Source organism: Nycticebus coucang, chromosome 18 (assembly GCF_027406575.1).
Source record: "Nycticebus coucang isolate mNycCou1 chromosome 18, mNycCou1.pri, whole genome shotgun sequence".
NCBI lineage: Eukaryota > Metazoa > Chordata > Mammalia > Primates > Lorisidae > Nycticebus > Nycticebus coucang.
In genome coordinates this window covers 29,546,576-29,563,103 of record NC_069797.1, presented here as the reverse complement: position 1 = coordinate 29,563,103, position 16,528 = coordinate 29,546,576, and the positions used below count along the sequence as shown (strand labels likewise).

The window sequence follows — 16,528 nt, the reverse complement described above, 5'->3', positions numbered from 1 at the left end:
ATCCCAGCCCTGGGGTCAGGCACTCACTTCCCCACTTAAGAATCACTAAATATTGACAAAGCTTATTGGGTGTTTGTTACACATGTGAGCAGCCTGGAGGCACAAAGGGGTTGAGAATCACTGTGTTAAACCATTAGCACCTTCTAATCAAGCAATTCTCAGCCTTCATTGTGCACAAAAGCCATGGGAGCTTGTTAAGATGCTCCTGAGTCTGCATGTATTCTGAGTCAGCAATGTGAGTTGGGGGCCTGGACCAGCGTTATTAATAGACATCCAGTGGGGTAGGTGCCTGGACCCTCCTTTGAGGAACCTACTTCTACTACCTTGGACAGGGGCCTTTGAGGGAGTCTCTGGGTGGGGGAGAAAGGAGGGCTTGGGGCTCCTGAGGGCTGTGACCAAGGGCACACTCTACCCACTTAACTTCGCCAAAGGCTAGTCCAGCTGCTGAACCGCCCACCCAGCATGGGGAAGGGAAGGCAGCATGATTGATGCAGCCTGGACATGTCCAGCTGCTTAGAGATCCCTGCACACGCCAGCCGGTGCTCAGCCTTGACAAATACATCTATTTCTCAACATGCTTCCACCCCAGTGTCCTCACCTGGTCCTGGCAGCAGACAAGGACAGCAAACAGCATTTCACTAGTCAAGAAATCAAGGCAGGCACAGAGCATACAATGACAGTTTGCACAGGGAAGGCAAGGGCAAGAGGATTATAATTCCCCAAGTGCCTGTTGCAGGCCAGGCACTGTACGAAGCACTTTATACAGTATCTGTCCTCGCCTTTAACTCCCAGGACATTGTTAGTGTCCCCCCTCACAGGTGTGACTGAAGATCTAAGTCATTTGCCCAAAGTCAGACGTGGTTGGGAGAATGGAGACACCGGCTTTTGAATTCAAGTGTGTCTACCCCCTGACTCCTGCTCTTTCTAGAAACTGGACACCTGCCCAGATAACACCACTTCTACTCCTTCAGGGGGCCCCACCCCATCTCAGCTGGGCTCGTAGCTGGGCAAATCCAGACCTCAGAGTGGATCGCAACTCTGCTTCCTACCAGGGATGGGCCCCACTTTTGCTATGTGTTTCCCCTGTGGGCGTCTTAGAGTTCCCTGGCTCACTTCTTCCTGACCCTCACCAAAAGCTAGCTCCTGCAGAGCCAAGAGCCACAAGCTGATGCTCCAAAAAGCAGACCCATAGAAGGTCAATAGACCAGGAGACCAGCATGGTGGCTCACGCCTGTAATCTCAGCACTCTGGGACGCCAACATGGGAGGATTGCTTGAGGCCAGGATTTGGAGACGAACCTAAGCAGAAAAATCAGCCAGGAGGCCGAGGCCAGAGGATCCCTTGAGCCCAGGAATTGAAGGCGCAGTGAGCTGCAAGGACGCTGCTGCACTCTAGCTAGGACAACAGATACCTTGTGTCAAAAAGAAAAGAAAAGGACACAGATGTAGGACCTTGATGTTAAAGGGCCTAGGATCAGTGGTCAGCATGTCTTGGCTCCCGTCCCCAGTCTGCCTCTTGCTAGTCACTTGACCTCCTGACGCCTCAGTTTCCCCATCTATAAGATGATAACAACAACCTCTTGTCCCTCTGTAAAGAAATTATAAAATGATGGTTCAGTGTCTATATTTTAATACCCGTATCATTATATAATAATTTTGTTATGCAGCCACCTCTGGCACAGAAAAAGTCACTCTGTACCTGTTGAAGGATTAATCTCCCCTAAGCATTCCTGGAAATGAAGAACCTGGTGCCAGGCTGCCCTCTCAGGCTCTGCTGTCCTTCTGTTGACCTTTGGCTTTTGGAAGCCTGTATTTTTCTGGTTCAGGACATGAGATCGCCCATAGGGAGCCCCCAGGCCTCTTTGTTCCACTGTAATCCCTTGTCCACCTTGGTCTTGGTCCACCCTCTCTCCCACCCCTCCTCCTCAGTTTGCACTGCCCTGTCCATGAAGCCTCAGGAGGATAGAACTCCATTTTCAACTATGCTCCGAGCCCCTCGAACTGTAAGAATGGGGAGGGAAAAGCAAGGAAGGGAAAGGGAAAGCATCAAAAAGTCAGGACGGGGCTGCTCCTATGGCTCAAAGGAGTAGAGCCCCGGCCCCATATGCCAGAGGTGGCAGGTTCAAACCCAACCCCAGCCAAAACTGCAAAAAAAAGAAAAAAAAAGTCAGGACACCTGGCTTCTAATCACAAGTCTGCCACCAGCTAGTAGTCACCTTGGACAAGTCCTAGAGTCTGAGCCTCAATTCCCCACCTGTGAAATGGGAACAGTATGCCCTGTCTACATTATGGGTGGCACAAAGAATCAATGAGACGACAGCTATGAACGTCCTTGGACCAATATAATGTGTAATACTTCTCAAAAGTGAGTGATGCCACCACCCAACTCAGAGCCGACCACTTCTTACCAGTGAGTCTCATCTTCCAAGGGAAAGGAGAAGAGAAAGGCAACCTGGGTGAACACCTCTGACCCATCATATTCTGTGCTAGACAAAGCCACACCACAATGCCTCGCGGCTGGGATCAGCACCATTTCACAGGTGAGGAAACTGGGGTTCAGAGAGAACAAATAAACTGCCAACATGATGCAGCTGAAGGTGATCAGACAAGGCCACTCCCATCCTTTCTCTGCTGGCTGCCCCTCCACAGGGGTTATGGTGGGGAAATAACAGAGGATCCGGCCCCTCATTCAGACTCACAGAAGGGACCCAGCCAAGAAGACATGCATTTCTGATACGTCAGTGGAAACCAGAGAGTAAACAAAATTCCATCCATGCCCAGGGCTTTCCAGGGACACACCTGTACAAGTAACAGCCATTCCCAAAAGAGCTCTGCTCCCAGAAACCTGGACAGCAGCTGGGGCTGGGCTACCCAGGATGTGTTCTCCAATCCTTGGGAGGCCTGAATAGGGGGGCATGCCTCATTCTTCCCCCCCACCCCCAAGGCCTCCTCTGCCCAGGCCCAGCCTGCCCTCACCCCTCCAGACCCCTCCTGACTGAGCCCTAGTCTGGGTTCTCAGGCACCCCTGTGAGTCCTTCAAACCACTTCCTGACCAAGAGTAGAACTGACCTGAGGTTACAGACAGTGTGTGTGTTTGTATGTGACCTGAGAGGAAGCAAGGACTAGGCGCACAGTGTTCCTACACAATTGAGGGCGTTCATGTCCTGCCAGTGTGTAAGCAGCCTGTCCCTGCACTCCTCAGAACGGGACTCCATGTCCTGCTAGGTGGGGCTGGAGTGAGGGGGTTGTGCCTAGGGTCCCCATAACTTCTATGGTGTATGTTCGTTTGTTTTGGGGCGCTTCGGGGGTGAAGGGGTGGGGAAGATTGCCCCTGGGTAACCTTGCCCACGTGCGTGCTGGAGGGTGTACCTGGCCACAGCATCCTCAACCAACTCAGAACATGTGTAGGTCTGTGTGTGTATCCTGCAGGTGTAAGCAGACACTTCCCAGTGTCTCTGCGCGTGTTTGTGTGCGCTTGCAGAGTCCTTGCACACCTGCGTGTGTCCTGCAAGAGCGGACCGAGCCCAGCATTCGCTGGTGCGGGTGGGAATGTGACTGTGCGTCCTGCGGGTCCCTGGTAGGCTGGCTGGTTCGCCGCTTGTCCTGCGGCTGTGCCAGAGCGGAAGGCGCCCTGCCCGCCCGCGAGTGTGCGCGCGCGGAGTCCCGGGCCGGTGTGCGCGCCAGGCGGGTGCGAGTGCGGGTGAGTGTGGCGCCGCTCGGCTCGCTCCTCTCCGCGCCGCCCGCGCAGCCCGCACACTCGCACTGCTTGGTTGCTACCGGGTGACGCGGGCTGGGCCCGCCCCCTGCCTGCCGGCCCCTGGCACTCACTCGCGCCGGCCGCCGCCGAGCAGGCAGCAGCCGCGTCAGGGCCGTCCGGGGGCGCGGCCGGCGATGCCCGCAACCCCCGCCGCGCCCCGCCGGGCCTGCTGAGCCGCCCACCGGGCCGGGGTCGCGCCGGGCCGCGCCCGAGCGGGGCCGCGCTGCCTGCATGACCCTCCGGCGGCGCGGAGAGAAGGCGACCATCAGCATCCAGGAGCATATGGCCATCGACGTGTGCCCCGGCCCCATTCGGCCCATCAAGCAGATCTCCGACTATTTCCCCCGCTTCCCGCGGGGCCTGCCCCCGGACGCCGGGCCCCGCGTCGCCGCACCCCCGGACGCCCCCGCGCGCCCAGCCGCGGCCAGCGCCGGCCGCCGCAGCCCCTCCGACGGCGCCCGCGACGACGACGAGGATGTGGACCAACTCTTCGGCGCCTATGGCTCCAGCCCCGGCCCCAGCCCCGGCCCCAGCCCGGCACGGCCGCCCGCCAAGCCGCCAGAGGACGAGCCGGACACCGACGGCTACGAGTCGGACGACTGCAGTAAGTTTCCAACTTGCCGACTTCTCGCCCCCTCCCCTCGCTCGGGCTCGAGCTCCCCCGGCTCGCTGGTCCCCTCGGTCCCCCTTGCGTCGCTCTCACTCGGTGTACAACCGCCGCCCGCCGGGTCGTGGCCCCCGTGCACGCTCCGTGTGCTCCCCGCGCGCCCTGCAAGCCAGCCCAGACACCTCCCCAGACCCAGACCGAGAGAGGTGGGAAGTTTGGGGGGCCCCCTGGGGGTGCCCTATTTCCGGGGCTGGGCTCGGTAGAGCGGGGGTCGCGCCCCCCCCCGGCTCGCCCGCGGGGAGCTCCGGCGCGGGCGGCGGCTTTTGTTCCCGGGAAGGGCGGAGCTGCACCCCGGGAAGACACCAGTTGCTGCGGGCCGCGCGGTCGCTCCCCGCCAGCGAGCTGGGCGGGCCCCGCCGCAGAGGGTCCAGGATGAGAAGGCGGCCCGGGGCTCGGGCTGGCCGGGCCTCCCAAGTGGGCCCGGTGGCCCGCAGAGCGTGGCGGCTTTGCTGGCGCGCGGGCCGAGGACCAGGAAGGACGGCTGGGCTGCTTGTCCTTTGGAAAAACCTTGGAGGTTCTTCTCGCATCCGTGGACCCCGCTGGGGCGCTAGCCAGGACCGCGGGCCTTCGCCCACCTGTTACTCTCGTTTCCCCGGGGAGGGAGGGTCCCCATCCCGCACCCCTACTGCAGGCACTGAGCCCGAGCCCCAGAGAGCATTCGAGCGCCCAAGTCCCCAGGGCCAAGGCCCGCACTGGCGGGCGCTCGGGCGCCTTTTCCAGTCCGTGAGGGTGCCGACCCGGGACTGGTTGGGAAACTGAGGCGGGAAAAGGTCTAGGTCTAGTGAGGAATCGGTTTGCGCGGGGTGCGGGGGGGAGGGGGCGCTACGTGGATGTCCCAGCCCGGTTGTGGTTGCAGCCACATCTTTCAGACCTAGAAAGCTAGGGTCTAACCCCTGGGATGTGGACCTTTCAGCAGTCCCATTGGGCTGCCCCAGAGCCCACTCGCTCCCTCCCCTGCTCAGCAAGAGTGTCTGCACATGTCTCCGGCACTCACCAGGGCCTCCCAGCTCAGGGCTTGGACTTCCTCCCCCCCAAACACAAAATGAAGCTGAAGTGGGGAATTCCAGGGGTGCAGACCCTCATCCCCCTGCCTGAGGAGGAGGCCCATCTACAGTGGTGGCTAAAACGGGCCTCTGTGGGGAAACTGCCGGCTGTGCACTTTCTGTAGGCCTGAACCACAGCCCTCTGGCCAGCACCTGGCACTTGGAGGGCCTGCCCCCTGGGCATGGGGGCAAGAAGCAGTCCTCTCCCTCCACTTTCCTGCCAGCCTGGGGAAATTGGGTCGGCAGAGTTTATTGCCCGCAGAGCTGTGCCCTGGATCCATCCCCCCACCCCCAGCTCCTGGCACCCTGTGCTAAGCTCACCCCCTCATTTGCTGTGCTGCTGGGCAGGCCCTAACTGAGACCCAAGTCACCCCTTTGGCTGCCCTGAATCCAAAGCCACCCCGGAGGAAGGGGTGAGGAAGTTGTTCCTATCTCCAGCATCTTTGCTGCTGTAACAAGGCAGTGAGCAAGCAGGGCAAGGCATTGCTTCCGGCCACCCTCCTGTGCCACAGAAGCCCTCTGGATGACATAATGCCAAGAGGTGAAATATCTGGTCATTTCTTTTGGCTGTCTCTGAACCCACAGGCAAGGAGGGGACCAGAAAGCTTCAAACTCAGGCCAGCAACCCCATCTCTAGTTTACCAACTCAACAATCCTTCCCCGAGCACTGTCCTGGCAGTAGGGAGTAGGGCAAAGGACAACACGGCTATATCCCTGGACTCAGAGCACACACGTGTCGTAGCAGGGGACAGAGGGACAGACTCACATGGGGTCAGTGGTATAAAACAGTGCTGGACACAGTTTTGCCAGCTTGAACTGTGGGTGGGCCACACCCATATCAGCAGGGCACACTAAAGAAATGCCGAGGAGGAGGGAGTGGCCCTCGTCCAAGCCAGGGCTCCCCTGGGCAATCCTTGGCCCTTTCAAGAGACGGCCCACCCTAGGCTTGGATCCCATCAGGGGTTGAGCAAATGTTCCAGGCATGGGAAGAGAAGTCTTGGTTGCTATCTGCAGGGGGAACAGGTTCTGGGGTGGGACTGCCTTCTACCTTGTAGCCTAGGCTGTGCCCCACTCTGAACTGTGACAGCCAGATCCCTGGAATAAGCCTGAATGATTCAAGCCAGATGGTTCATTACGGCTTTAGCCAGGGTTATGCTATTTGCTGCCCTAATTATTGGATTATCTCTGTTCTGACAAAAAGAAATGAGGGCGGTTGCTCTGTTGTCCAAGGCAGAGAGTGAAGCACTGTTTATTTACTCTGCCTATTCTCCCCTTCTCTTAAGCCCCTCCTTTATTAAGTCATGTCACTGCACAAGCACACGACGCACATGTTCCCAACAGATCTCACGGGGGGGCGCTGGCAGGGGGGGAAGGCAGTGACTGTGGGAGGAGGATACCACCTGCGGCCACCCTCCCAATGCCCCACACCCCCGCACACTCCGCTCCTGCCTGAGATGCCCTCCTACCTCTCCCCACCTGTGGAAATGCAATCCCTCTTTCAAAGCTGTGATGACCAGGATGCTTGGGTTGCAAGTAACAGAAAACTACTCCTGAAAATCACAGCAGATTTCCTATGCTCAAGGGTGACTGAGTGAGGAGAGTCCAGGTACAAACCAGGGTCATAATGCTATTAAGTTTCCAAGAGCTAAGCAGGACCCTATGGCCCAAGGTGGCTGCTGCGGGGCTAGGTATTGCAGCTAACAATAAGATCCTAAGTTTGATTAGAACTACTTTTCTCCTCTATATCTCAGTTTAAGAATGAGGAAACCGGGCAGCGCCTGTGGCTCAGTCAGTAAGGCGCCCCCCATATACCGAGGGTGGCCGGTTCAAATCCGGCCCCTGCTGAGCTGCAACCGGGCGTTGTGGCAGGCGCCTGTAGTCCCAGCTACTCGGGAAGTTGAGGCAAGAGAATCGCTTAAGCCCAGGAGTTGGAGGTTGCTGTGAGCTGTGTGATGCCACGGCACTCTACCTAGGGCCATAAAAGTGAGACTCTGTCTCTACAAAAAAAAAAAAAAAGAATGAGGAAACCTCTCCCAGAAGTCCCCAGGAGACCTGTCCTTTTGTCCCACTAGCCAGAATTGCATCATATGCCCAAGCTTAAGCCTGCCTCTGCACAATTCACCCTGGGGCTTGGTCAGACCTGACGCCCATGAAGGTCTGGGGCGAGGGCAGAGTGGAGGGAGGGCAGATGGGTTTGCCACAAGGTCTCTCATCAGCAGGAAGTCTTATCCTGGTCCCCACTGGCAGTGGTTCTTCCTTTGAGCCCAGAAGTTCTTTTGGTCTCAGTCATATTCTGCCCAGAGCCGTTATCATATTTTTATGTTCTCGGCATTACAACACCAACTATATGTCAGGCACTGTGCTAGGGACAGAGATACAAGAATGCCTGAGACACAACCTCTGACTTCAGGGTATTCACCAAAACCAGCAGTGAGGGGCAGGGAGGTGGAAACACAAACAGGAAGCTCCGGCTTGCACAGAGGGCACCCACAGAGAGGGCTCTGCTCTGATGCTGGGAAGTGGGAGGAAGTAGGCTGGTAGAGTGGGAGGAAGGGATGGTGCTTCTGGCAGAGCGACAGCTGTGTGCACCAGTACTGAAGTGTCAGAAACACAGCCCAGCAGAGGAAAACAATGGAGCCAAGTGGCTGAAAGAAGGGAAAAGACCGATGATGAGGCCAAAGTGGTCATATCACAAAAGGTCTTGAATGCCACATCATGGAGATTGAACTGAGTCCAGGAAGTTGTGGAGAACTATTGAACCACTTAAAGCAGAGGAATGAAAAGATTGATAAAAACCCTAACCTTCTGCCTCTAAGCTCCTGGGAAGCAAGAAGGTATGGGTCATTCCTCTTTGTCCCTGCTATAGTACCTGCCTGGTTTGGTGCCTCCACTTCCCAAACTATGACACACCTTCAACTCAGTCTTGATAATTTCTTATGGTCTTGCTACAGTTTTCTTTCTGTCTTTCTCTCTCTCTCTCTCTCTCACTCTCTCTCTTTCTTTACTATTTGGGAAGCTTACATTTTTCTTTAAAAAAAAAATCACTGAGGATGTATAGGTCAGAAGAGTTCAGGTGCAAAGCAAGGTCATAACAATGCTGTCAGTCTCCATCAGCAGAGCAGAGGGAGGTTCGGCCTTGGAGGAACCGACAGGGGCTTAAGCTTGATTTTTCTCTGAATTAGCCCCATTAAAGCTCTATAATTATCAACAAGCGGGTGACAACTCTCAAAGGCCCATTAGTGACCAACGCTCATTATTTTTCCAAAGATGTAAACTTTAGTGGGGCATGTGATTTGAATGCTCCAAGGGCAGGACAGGGCAGGATTCTGTGACTCACACAGAGATACACCTTTCACTGCCCTAAGGACCCTCTTCACCCCCACCATAAGCCCTGGGTGCTTTTTTGGCTCAGAGGTCCCTCCAGGGCCCTACCAAGCCCAACTGTCCTTCCCCAAGAGAAGTTCTGGTTTTTCTTTTGTTTCTTAGTTGTATCCTCCTAAGATTTCAGCTAAACAAAGTGGCAAACAAGAGAGTTTTTGGAAGCCATGAGGCTTTAAGGCACAAACTGTCAGGGTGGAAGTGAAGAGACCTAGCTTCTGTGTCCAGTTCTGCGGGGCCACCCTGACCATCTCACCTCCCCTCTCTGAGCCTCCTTTTTCTGAAAGGGAAATGAAGACGTTGGGCCATAACACCAGCAAGTCTCTCAAAATTGTGGCCAAGTTTCTATTTATAAACTATCATTTCTTACAGAGCTTCCAGTGGAATTCACACACATTCATCAGTCCCTTCCTGTGACACACTGGGCTTGCTGTCCTTCCCAGGAAGTGGCAACAGGTGCTGACTTTCCTCAGAGCAGCATCCAAGCCCTCCTTAACCAGGGGTTTCTGTAGAGCCAGTGAAAGGGGCTCCTCTCCCCTCCCAGAGCTGAGCTCCCTGGTAGGGAACAGGCAGCCCCCCCCACCTTGCTGGCTTGGCCTCTGGGGGTGGGAGACAGGCAGAAGGAGAGTGTGCATTTCAACACGTGAGCATCACACCAAATCCCCGTTCCTGTGTGCAACTGGAGAGCAAATTGGTTTGAAGGGAACAGCCATGTGCACCTGCTCTTTGCTGGTCTCACAGGCATGGCCAAGACCTGGTCCCTGCCCTTGGGAGGCTAATGTGTTAGGGGAACCAACCCCAGGTAGGCCTGAACTAAACAGCAGAGTGATTTACTACCATGTACAGATGAGAGCTTTAGAGACTATTGCTACAAAAGCATGGACTTGAATCTTGGGCCTGTGGCTGTGTCAGTTGTTACAGGAGTGGTGAGGTATAATACACCTCCATGCAGCACCCTCGCCTGCTGCCCTGCAGAGACAGGAGCCAGGATGCAGGCAGCAAATGGCCGATGAGGTTAAAGCACGTGTGTTCTACTCAGGAATAAGTACCTCAGGCTCCACTCAAGGCCTATTGTCTCTTAGTTTTGGTAGAATTCTAGTATTATCACGTGGTTTCACAGAAGAAACCATTGGTAAGGAGAGACGGCCGGACACAGTGGCTCACACCAGTAATCCTAGCACTCTGGGAGGCCAAGGTGGAAGGATCACTTGGGCTTAGGAGTTTGAGACCAGCCTGAGCAAGAGCAAGGCTATTTTCTATTACTAAAATAGAAAAAATAGCCAGGCATTTTGCCAGACACCTGTAGTCCTAGCTACTTGGGAGGCTGAGGCAGGAGGATCATGAACCCAGGAATTTGAGGTTTGAGGCTGTGAGCTAGGCTGACACAACTGCACTCTCTCCTGGGCAAGAGTAAGACTCTGTCTCAAAAAAAAAAAAAAAACCTGGGCTCCAGTAGCACAGTGCTTACGGTGCCGGCCACATACACCCGGGCTGGCAGTTTTAAACCCAGCCCCGGCCAGCTAAACAACAATGACAACTGCAACAAAAAAATGGCAGGGCATTGTGGTGGGCACCTATAGTCCCAACTACTTGGGAGGCTCAGGCAAGAAAATCGCTTAAGCCCAAGAGTTTGAGGTTGCTGTCAGCTGTGATGCCACAGCCAGGGCGACAGCTTGAGACTGTCTCAAAGAAAAAAAAAAAAGGAGAGAGGTGTTTGTGCTGCCAGAGGCAAGTGCTCTCATAGGAGATTCAACAGAGGGGGCAGAAAAACAAAGAAAACCAAAAAGAGACCACCTGGTGGAGGGACGGCCTCCCACCGGCTTCTGTATCTGGGCTAGGACTGTGACAGGGGAAGAGTAATTGTAGCTATAGCAACGACTCAGGTTATTCAGAAAAGCTTAAGTGACCATTTGCATATTCTGTTCCCAAAGGCAGGGAGGAGGAGTGATCCAGTTTTAAAGAGTTTTATTCCAGAATGGGTCTCAGAGGGGCAAGTACAGTTCTCTAGAAAACTCACCTAAATGGACCTGCTCCTTCTATAATTATCTCCTGGGCACCTTCTGGAGCCCAGGCGCTATGTGCTGTAAGGTGGATCCCATTCTGGTTTCCTTTTTGCAGATGAGGAAACTGAGGCATTATGAGGTGAGATAAATTATCTAAGGTCATACACATGAACCCGGGAGACTAATGTCAGAGGGCAGGCCTCATACCCCACACTGTGCTGCAGGCAACGACAGGGACATGAGACACATACCTCAGCCCGGGTGAGGACACGGCGAGGAAGACCAGCATGGCACATCATCACCTCAGAGTGAAGGGCAGCTCCTGACACCAGGGCCTGAATTTGCCCATTTCCCTGCAGACCCAAGAAACTTTAGCATGCCTGGTCCCAGCACCAGCCCAGGGAGGTGGGAACTTTTTCTGTAAAGGGCCCAGTTGTAAATATCTCCAGCTTTGCAGGCCACACAGTCTGTGCTGCATCCCCTGCCTCTGCAGTGGGAAAGCTGCCACCAGCAGCGTGTAAACGCCTCGGCATGGCCAATTGGGCCAGCGGGCCACAACCAATCTAGATCCACATTGGGAGTCTAGCTCAAACTCTTGTCTGAAGAAAGGAGTCAAGGCTAGCCCCTCTCTCACCCCTGAATCACTCCAGTCACTAAGCCCACACCTACTGATTGGCCTGTGGTTAGAATGGCCCCAGCCCCAGCCCCACTGTACCACTGGCCAACTCCCACTCATCCGTGGTGGCTCAAGTGAAGCATCACCTCCTCCAGGAAGCCTTCCCTGATAGACCTGGTTTACATGGGGACTAGGGAGCCTCCCCATGGCTCCTAGCTCACTAGACTCAGTTGTGGCCAGTTCTTTCCATATGTTTCTTGAATTAAGCAGTGCTTTCCTTGCTATATGGATATATTCCACCCTAGACTTGGGCATATTGTAAACACTTGGGAAATAATTAATGAATGAGACACCAGTTGACCAGCGCAGCAGCCTGGGACAGGCCCTGGACTTCTGAAGACATCTGTGACTGTGTATCTTGCTGTGTGAAGCCTGCCCCCAAGGTCTGTCAGTCACCACCTCTTCAGCCTTCATGCTGGGAGCCACTTGTGCGAGGAAGGCCACAGCTGCTGTGCATGAGTGCCCCTGAGGGGGTCAGCTGCACTGATTAGTGCTGCACCCTGCTCCTGGCCCTTGGGAATCCTGGCTGCCTTTGAGAGATGTGGGAGCAGCCACATGAGGACCCAGCTGGCTCCTTGCAGCCAACCCAGGTCCCCAAGGGGACAGAGGAGCTGCCATCCTATGTGTTGCCTGTGGGGAGGGAGAGTGGATTAGCTGAGGACCCTCACGTCTGAAAGCCCTGCCTCCTCTGCCTTCTCACGCAATCCCTGAGACATTCCATAGGAGAGGGAAACTGAGGCACAAAGCCCAAACTGGCAGTTGCACAAGGAAAACAAGAACTCCATTAGCTCAGGGGCAGCACACTGGCCAGCTGCAGGTGACTGGGGTGACCCACCCAACCTCACTGAGCCTTAGTTCCTCATCTGGAACATGGGGAAAATATTGTCATTTCCAGTGGTTGGGTGGGGCTTCAAGGATGGGCAGAGGGATTGGCATACAGTAGGTGCTTAGTTGGTGGCAGTTGCTGTGGGGATCATGGCACCTGCCCAGGGCAGGCTTTCTGGCCACACTGGTGAGTGAAGTTTCTCCACACTGACACATGACATGTGCCCTACTCTGTCCACAGCTGCCCTGGGCACGCTGGACTTCAGCCTGCTCTACGACCAGGAAAGCAACGCTCTCCACTGCACCATCAGCAAGGCCAAGGTAGGCCCACCACCATCCTCCGCTCCTGTGCCAGGGTCCCCACAGAAGGGCCAGGGTCTAGGAGGCCAGTTTTCCCCCCATGTCCTGCTCAGGTTTCACCATGTCTGTGCTGTGTGGGGCAGGGGGCTGGGAGGTAATTTTTGCCTAACCCACCTTGGCTCCCTACTTCCCCCCAAAAAGCCTGGGGAACCAGGCATTTGGGGGAAGGAGCAGAAGGGAATCGGAGACTGCAGGCCTGGACAGAGCCCCGCCACTAGCCCGGTTGAGAGGGGGAGGAAGGGAGGTGAGGTGTCTGATCTGTCCAGAGCAGCAAGGGAGGGCGGGATGCGGATGGCCCTGGGCCTCCCAGATGCCCTGAACAGTGCAGTTCCCCTGTGGCATCCAAAGGATTGCTCTTCTGGTGTTCAGGGGCTGAGCTAGAAAGGCCCCTGAGCCTCACTGTCTGGGCTGGGTCATGGGTATCTGTGAATCCCACTGTGACTGGCTCTGCCCCTTAAGCCAGCATGCATCAGCTCTGTGTTCTCAACTGTCCTGTCCTCTTATCCCCCCACCACATGGCTCCCTCTGGGAGGAAGGTGCCAAAGCTGATGTTCTCTCGAAAGGTAAGGGCCTGCGTGTCCAGTAGAACCCCCTAGTAGGGCAGGGGAAGGGCCTGAGCCAGCCCAGCTCTGATGAGGGCCTCCCCATGGAGCTGCCTGGGCCCAGGCCCACCCCCAACCTCCCTAGCCCTCAGGCTTCCCTCTGCCCCTCCAGCCTGGGCTACCACACTGCCATGGCAGGTGTGAATACCGTCACAGTGGGCCCAGGGCCTTCGTTGGGCACTGGAGGTCCTCACACTCCTTCCCCACCTCTCCCCTCCGCTCTGGGAACTAACCAAGTTATGACTCAGGGCATGCCCAGCCCTGCCTCCCAGGGGCTCCCAGACCTGTCCCTCGGAACAGAGCTCAGCATCTGGTGACCACCCCTCAGCTGTGCCAAGGTGGAGGCCAGGCTTCGGGACCTGAGTAGACCCCTCCTTTCCCTTAGCCAAGCTTTGTAGAGGTCATCCAGGCTTGGGGATTAAGAACAACACTGGCTGCCAGGCCACTATGCCTGGAACCCACCCCAGCTAGAGCCCCCCTTCCCCTCCCCCTCCCAGACACCAGGGCCCCTCCCTGTGACATGTGCCTGCCTTCCCTGCCTGGCTGCAGGTGTGTGCATGCGTGCACATACCTGCGTGTGTCTGTGTACCTGTGTACACACATGTAAGTGTGTGTCCACTTAGGCTTGTATACCTCAGGCATCAAGGTGGGGGGTGGGAGGCTAGGGGGGTACCTAGTTACACCAGCCTCTAGTTCCTTCTCTGTGTGAATCCAGTTCTGCAGGGAAGGGGGTGGCACAGGCTCGGACAGAGGTGGGACTCTGGGCCAGGTGTAGGAAGGAGCCCAGGACAGGCAGCTGAAGCAGGACTGATACAGGCCTCTCAGGGGTTCTGGGGACACTTGTGGGACTACACCCTCACGTGACCACCCACTCTCTGGATAAAGGTCAGTCTCCGTTTGCCCAGCTGTAGACAGGGACGATCCCTCTCACCTCTGCGGGTGTTGTGAGCTCTCAGTGAGTTAACACAACGCCCCAAGCACCCCTATGTGTTCTGGACTAATGCTGCCCTGGAGGACAGCACTGGGCGGCTCGCACCCACAGCACACTTCCGGGAACACTTGTGCAAAGAGAAGCTGCCAAAACCTCAGCAGCACCGCCAGTCTCGGGAGACTCTGTTGTTGTTGTTTTCTTTTTTATTGTAGTAAAATGCACAAACATAAAATTTCTCATCTTAACCATTTTCAAGTGTACAGGTCAGTGGTGTTAAGTATATTTGCCTATTGTGCAGCCATCTCCAGAACTCACTTCATCCTGCAAAACTGAAAGTCTCCCTGTTACACAGTCGCTCCCCACCCTCCCTCCCCCGGCCCCTGGCAACCACCCTTCTACCTTCTGTCGCTAGGAATTTGACGGCTCTCTCGGCACTTCCTATAAATGGAATCGTGCACTATTCGTCTTTTTGTGACTGGTTTCTTTCGCTGAGTACCACGTCTTGGAGGTTCCTTCACGTTGCAGCAAGTGTCGGAATTTCCTTCTTTTTTAAGACCGAAGGATATTTGAAACTAGGAGCCCCTTTCTTGAACACTTCAGCCAGCAACAGTCCCTAAGAGGCCCAGGGAGGGGCAAGGGCCAGGGTTTGGGGGAAGGCTCCCCTCTCAAAGCCGGAAACCTCCAATCTGTCCCCTCAGTGCCAATGGCAGCCAGGGCCCTTCAGGACTTCTGCTATCCCTCCCATGAGACCCAGCCCCTGCCATGGGGTAAGTTTTGGTCTCTTGCAGACTGCAGAAGGTCTGCCCCCTTAACAGCCCCTGCTGACCCTGCTGTGGACAGAGGATGGGTGGAGGCCCTGCCTCATGCCCCAAGGAGGCTGCAGGTGGAAAGGCTGAGCCAGTTTTGTAGCCTTCAGGCAGTGCTCACAGGTCTATTATGCTTCTGGACAAGTGTGTGACCACCCAGGGTGATCAGAGACAAGCTGGGAGGAACGGGAATGGGCAACAGGAGCCCTGTCACAGAGTAGGTGTCATTCCCCTCCCAGCCTGGCAGCATCCCCTCTTCCCCTGCTGAGGCCCCTTGGGCATCCCAGGGTGTACAGGTGGGACCACCAGAGACCCCGAATAAACATCCCAGAACCTCTGGTGGCCCCAAGATTTACAAGTGAAATGTGTAAATGGGGTCAAGAACTATGATCCCATTTTCAGCTACAACAAACAAATGTACAAGAATTATAAAAATAAAACACAAGTGTTGAGACACCCCCCTGCTTGCTGGGCCGCCAGATTCCTCAGGGTGACTCTGCATTCTGGACACTTGGTGAGAAATGGTGAGAGGCCAGGATGAAGGAGCTGGGTTTGGAAAGGCAGCCTTGGCACGTGGGCACACAGGGTGGCAGAGGCAGAGGTGGCCATCTCAGAGCTGGCGGCTGCATCATGCAGGACACAGCTCAGGGACCCCATCTGCCCACAGCCACTTCTCTGGCGTCTTCCCAGGGGCCTGGCTTGTAGAGGAGGGAGTGGCGCCCTGCCTGCTAGGCCCCGCATCTGTGTTACCTCCTTCCCTCTCCTCCAACCTGGTAAGTTGGAACTAGTAACCCCCTTCACAGAGGTTAATAGCAGCTTCCACTAACAAAGCTGGGGCTTAGGGCACAAAGTGACTCATCCATGTCCCCAGCTGCAGGAGCTGGGACCCGCATCCCAGCCAGCCTGGCCTCCAAACCCTGGGGGAGCAGAGCTTGGGAAAAGAGACTCAGGCTCCCTCTCAGTTGGGCCTCCTGTGCACCAAGCTGCCCCCAGCCTGGTTGAATAGAAAACTCGGAATCACGCCCTGGGGCTGCTGTTTCCCCTCCATAGATGCCACCACTGCCCTCTTACATCCAACTCAGAAGGAAAAATCATAATTTTCAGAAACAAGAGCCAGCGGGAGGTTAGCTAAGCCCCGTTTTGTTCCCTGGCTATGCGAATTTGGCTGAGTTTGGGAGGAACTGGAAGCGGAGTTAGTGAGGGGTGCCATCTTGTGGAGGGTCCCCACTGTGGCTAGTTGGCTTGTGTGACCTCAGTGTGCTGGCTGGGAGCCGTGGAAAACCAGAGATGAGGCCTGGTCTCTCACAGTCTCCTGGGACCCTGAACATTTCCCAAGGCCACACAGGAAAGTGTGGGGCTGTGTGGACAAAGGATTTCATGGATTTAGGGTCTGTGAGGGAAACTGTCACACAGGAGGCCATGTTTGGAAAACAAGGGAGGGAATTCAGGAAGAGGGAAGGGGCTGAGGAAGGTGAGTCACT

The 16,528-nt window shown here is 55.7% G+C and overlaps 1 protein-coding gene across 1 annotated transcript in view; it reads left to right on the top strand.

Moving 5' to 3' along the window:
- Positions 1–3,822: 3,822 nt before the first annotated feature.
- The window catches only part of DOC2B (double C2 domain beta), a 31,480-nt gene continuing 18,774 nt past the window's right edge, over positions 3,823–16,528 (top strand). The window contains exons 1-2 of the mRNA XM_053567769.1: positions 3,823–4,360; positions 12,590–12,669. Coding sequence (XP_053423744.1) covers positions 3,988–4,360; positions 12,590–12,669 — 453 coding nt within the window. The 5' untranslated portion in view covers positions 3,823–3,987. The remainder of the gene's footprint in view (positions 4,361–12,589; positions 12,670–16,528) is intronic.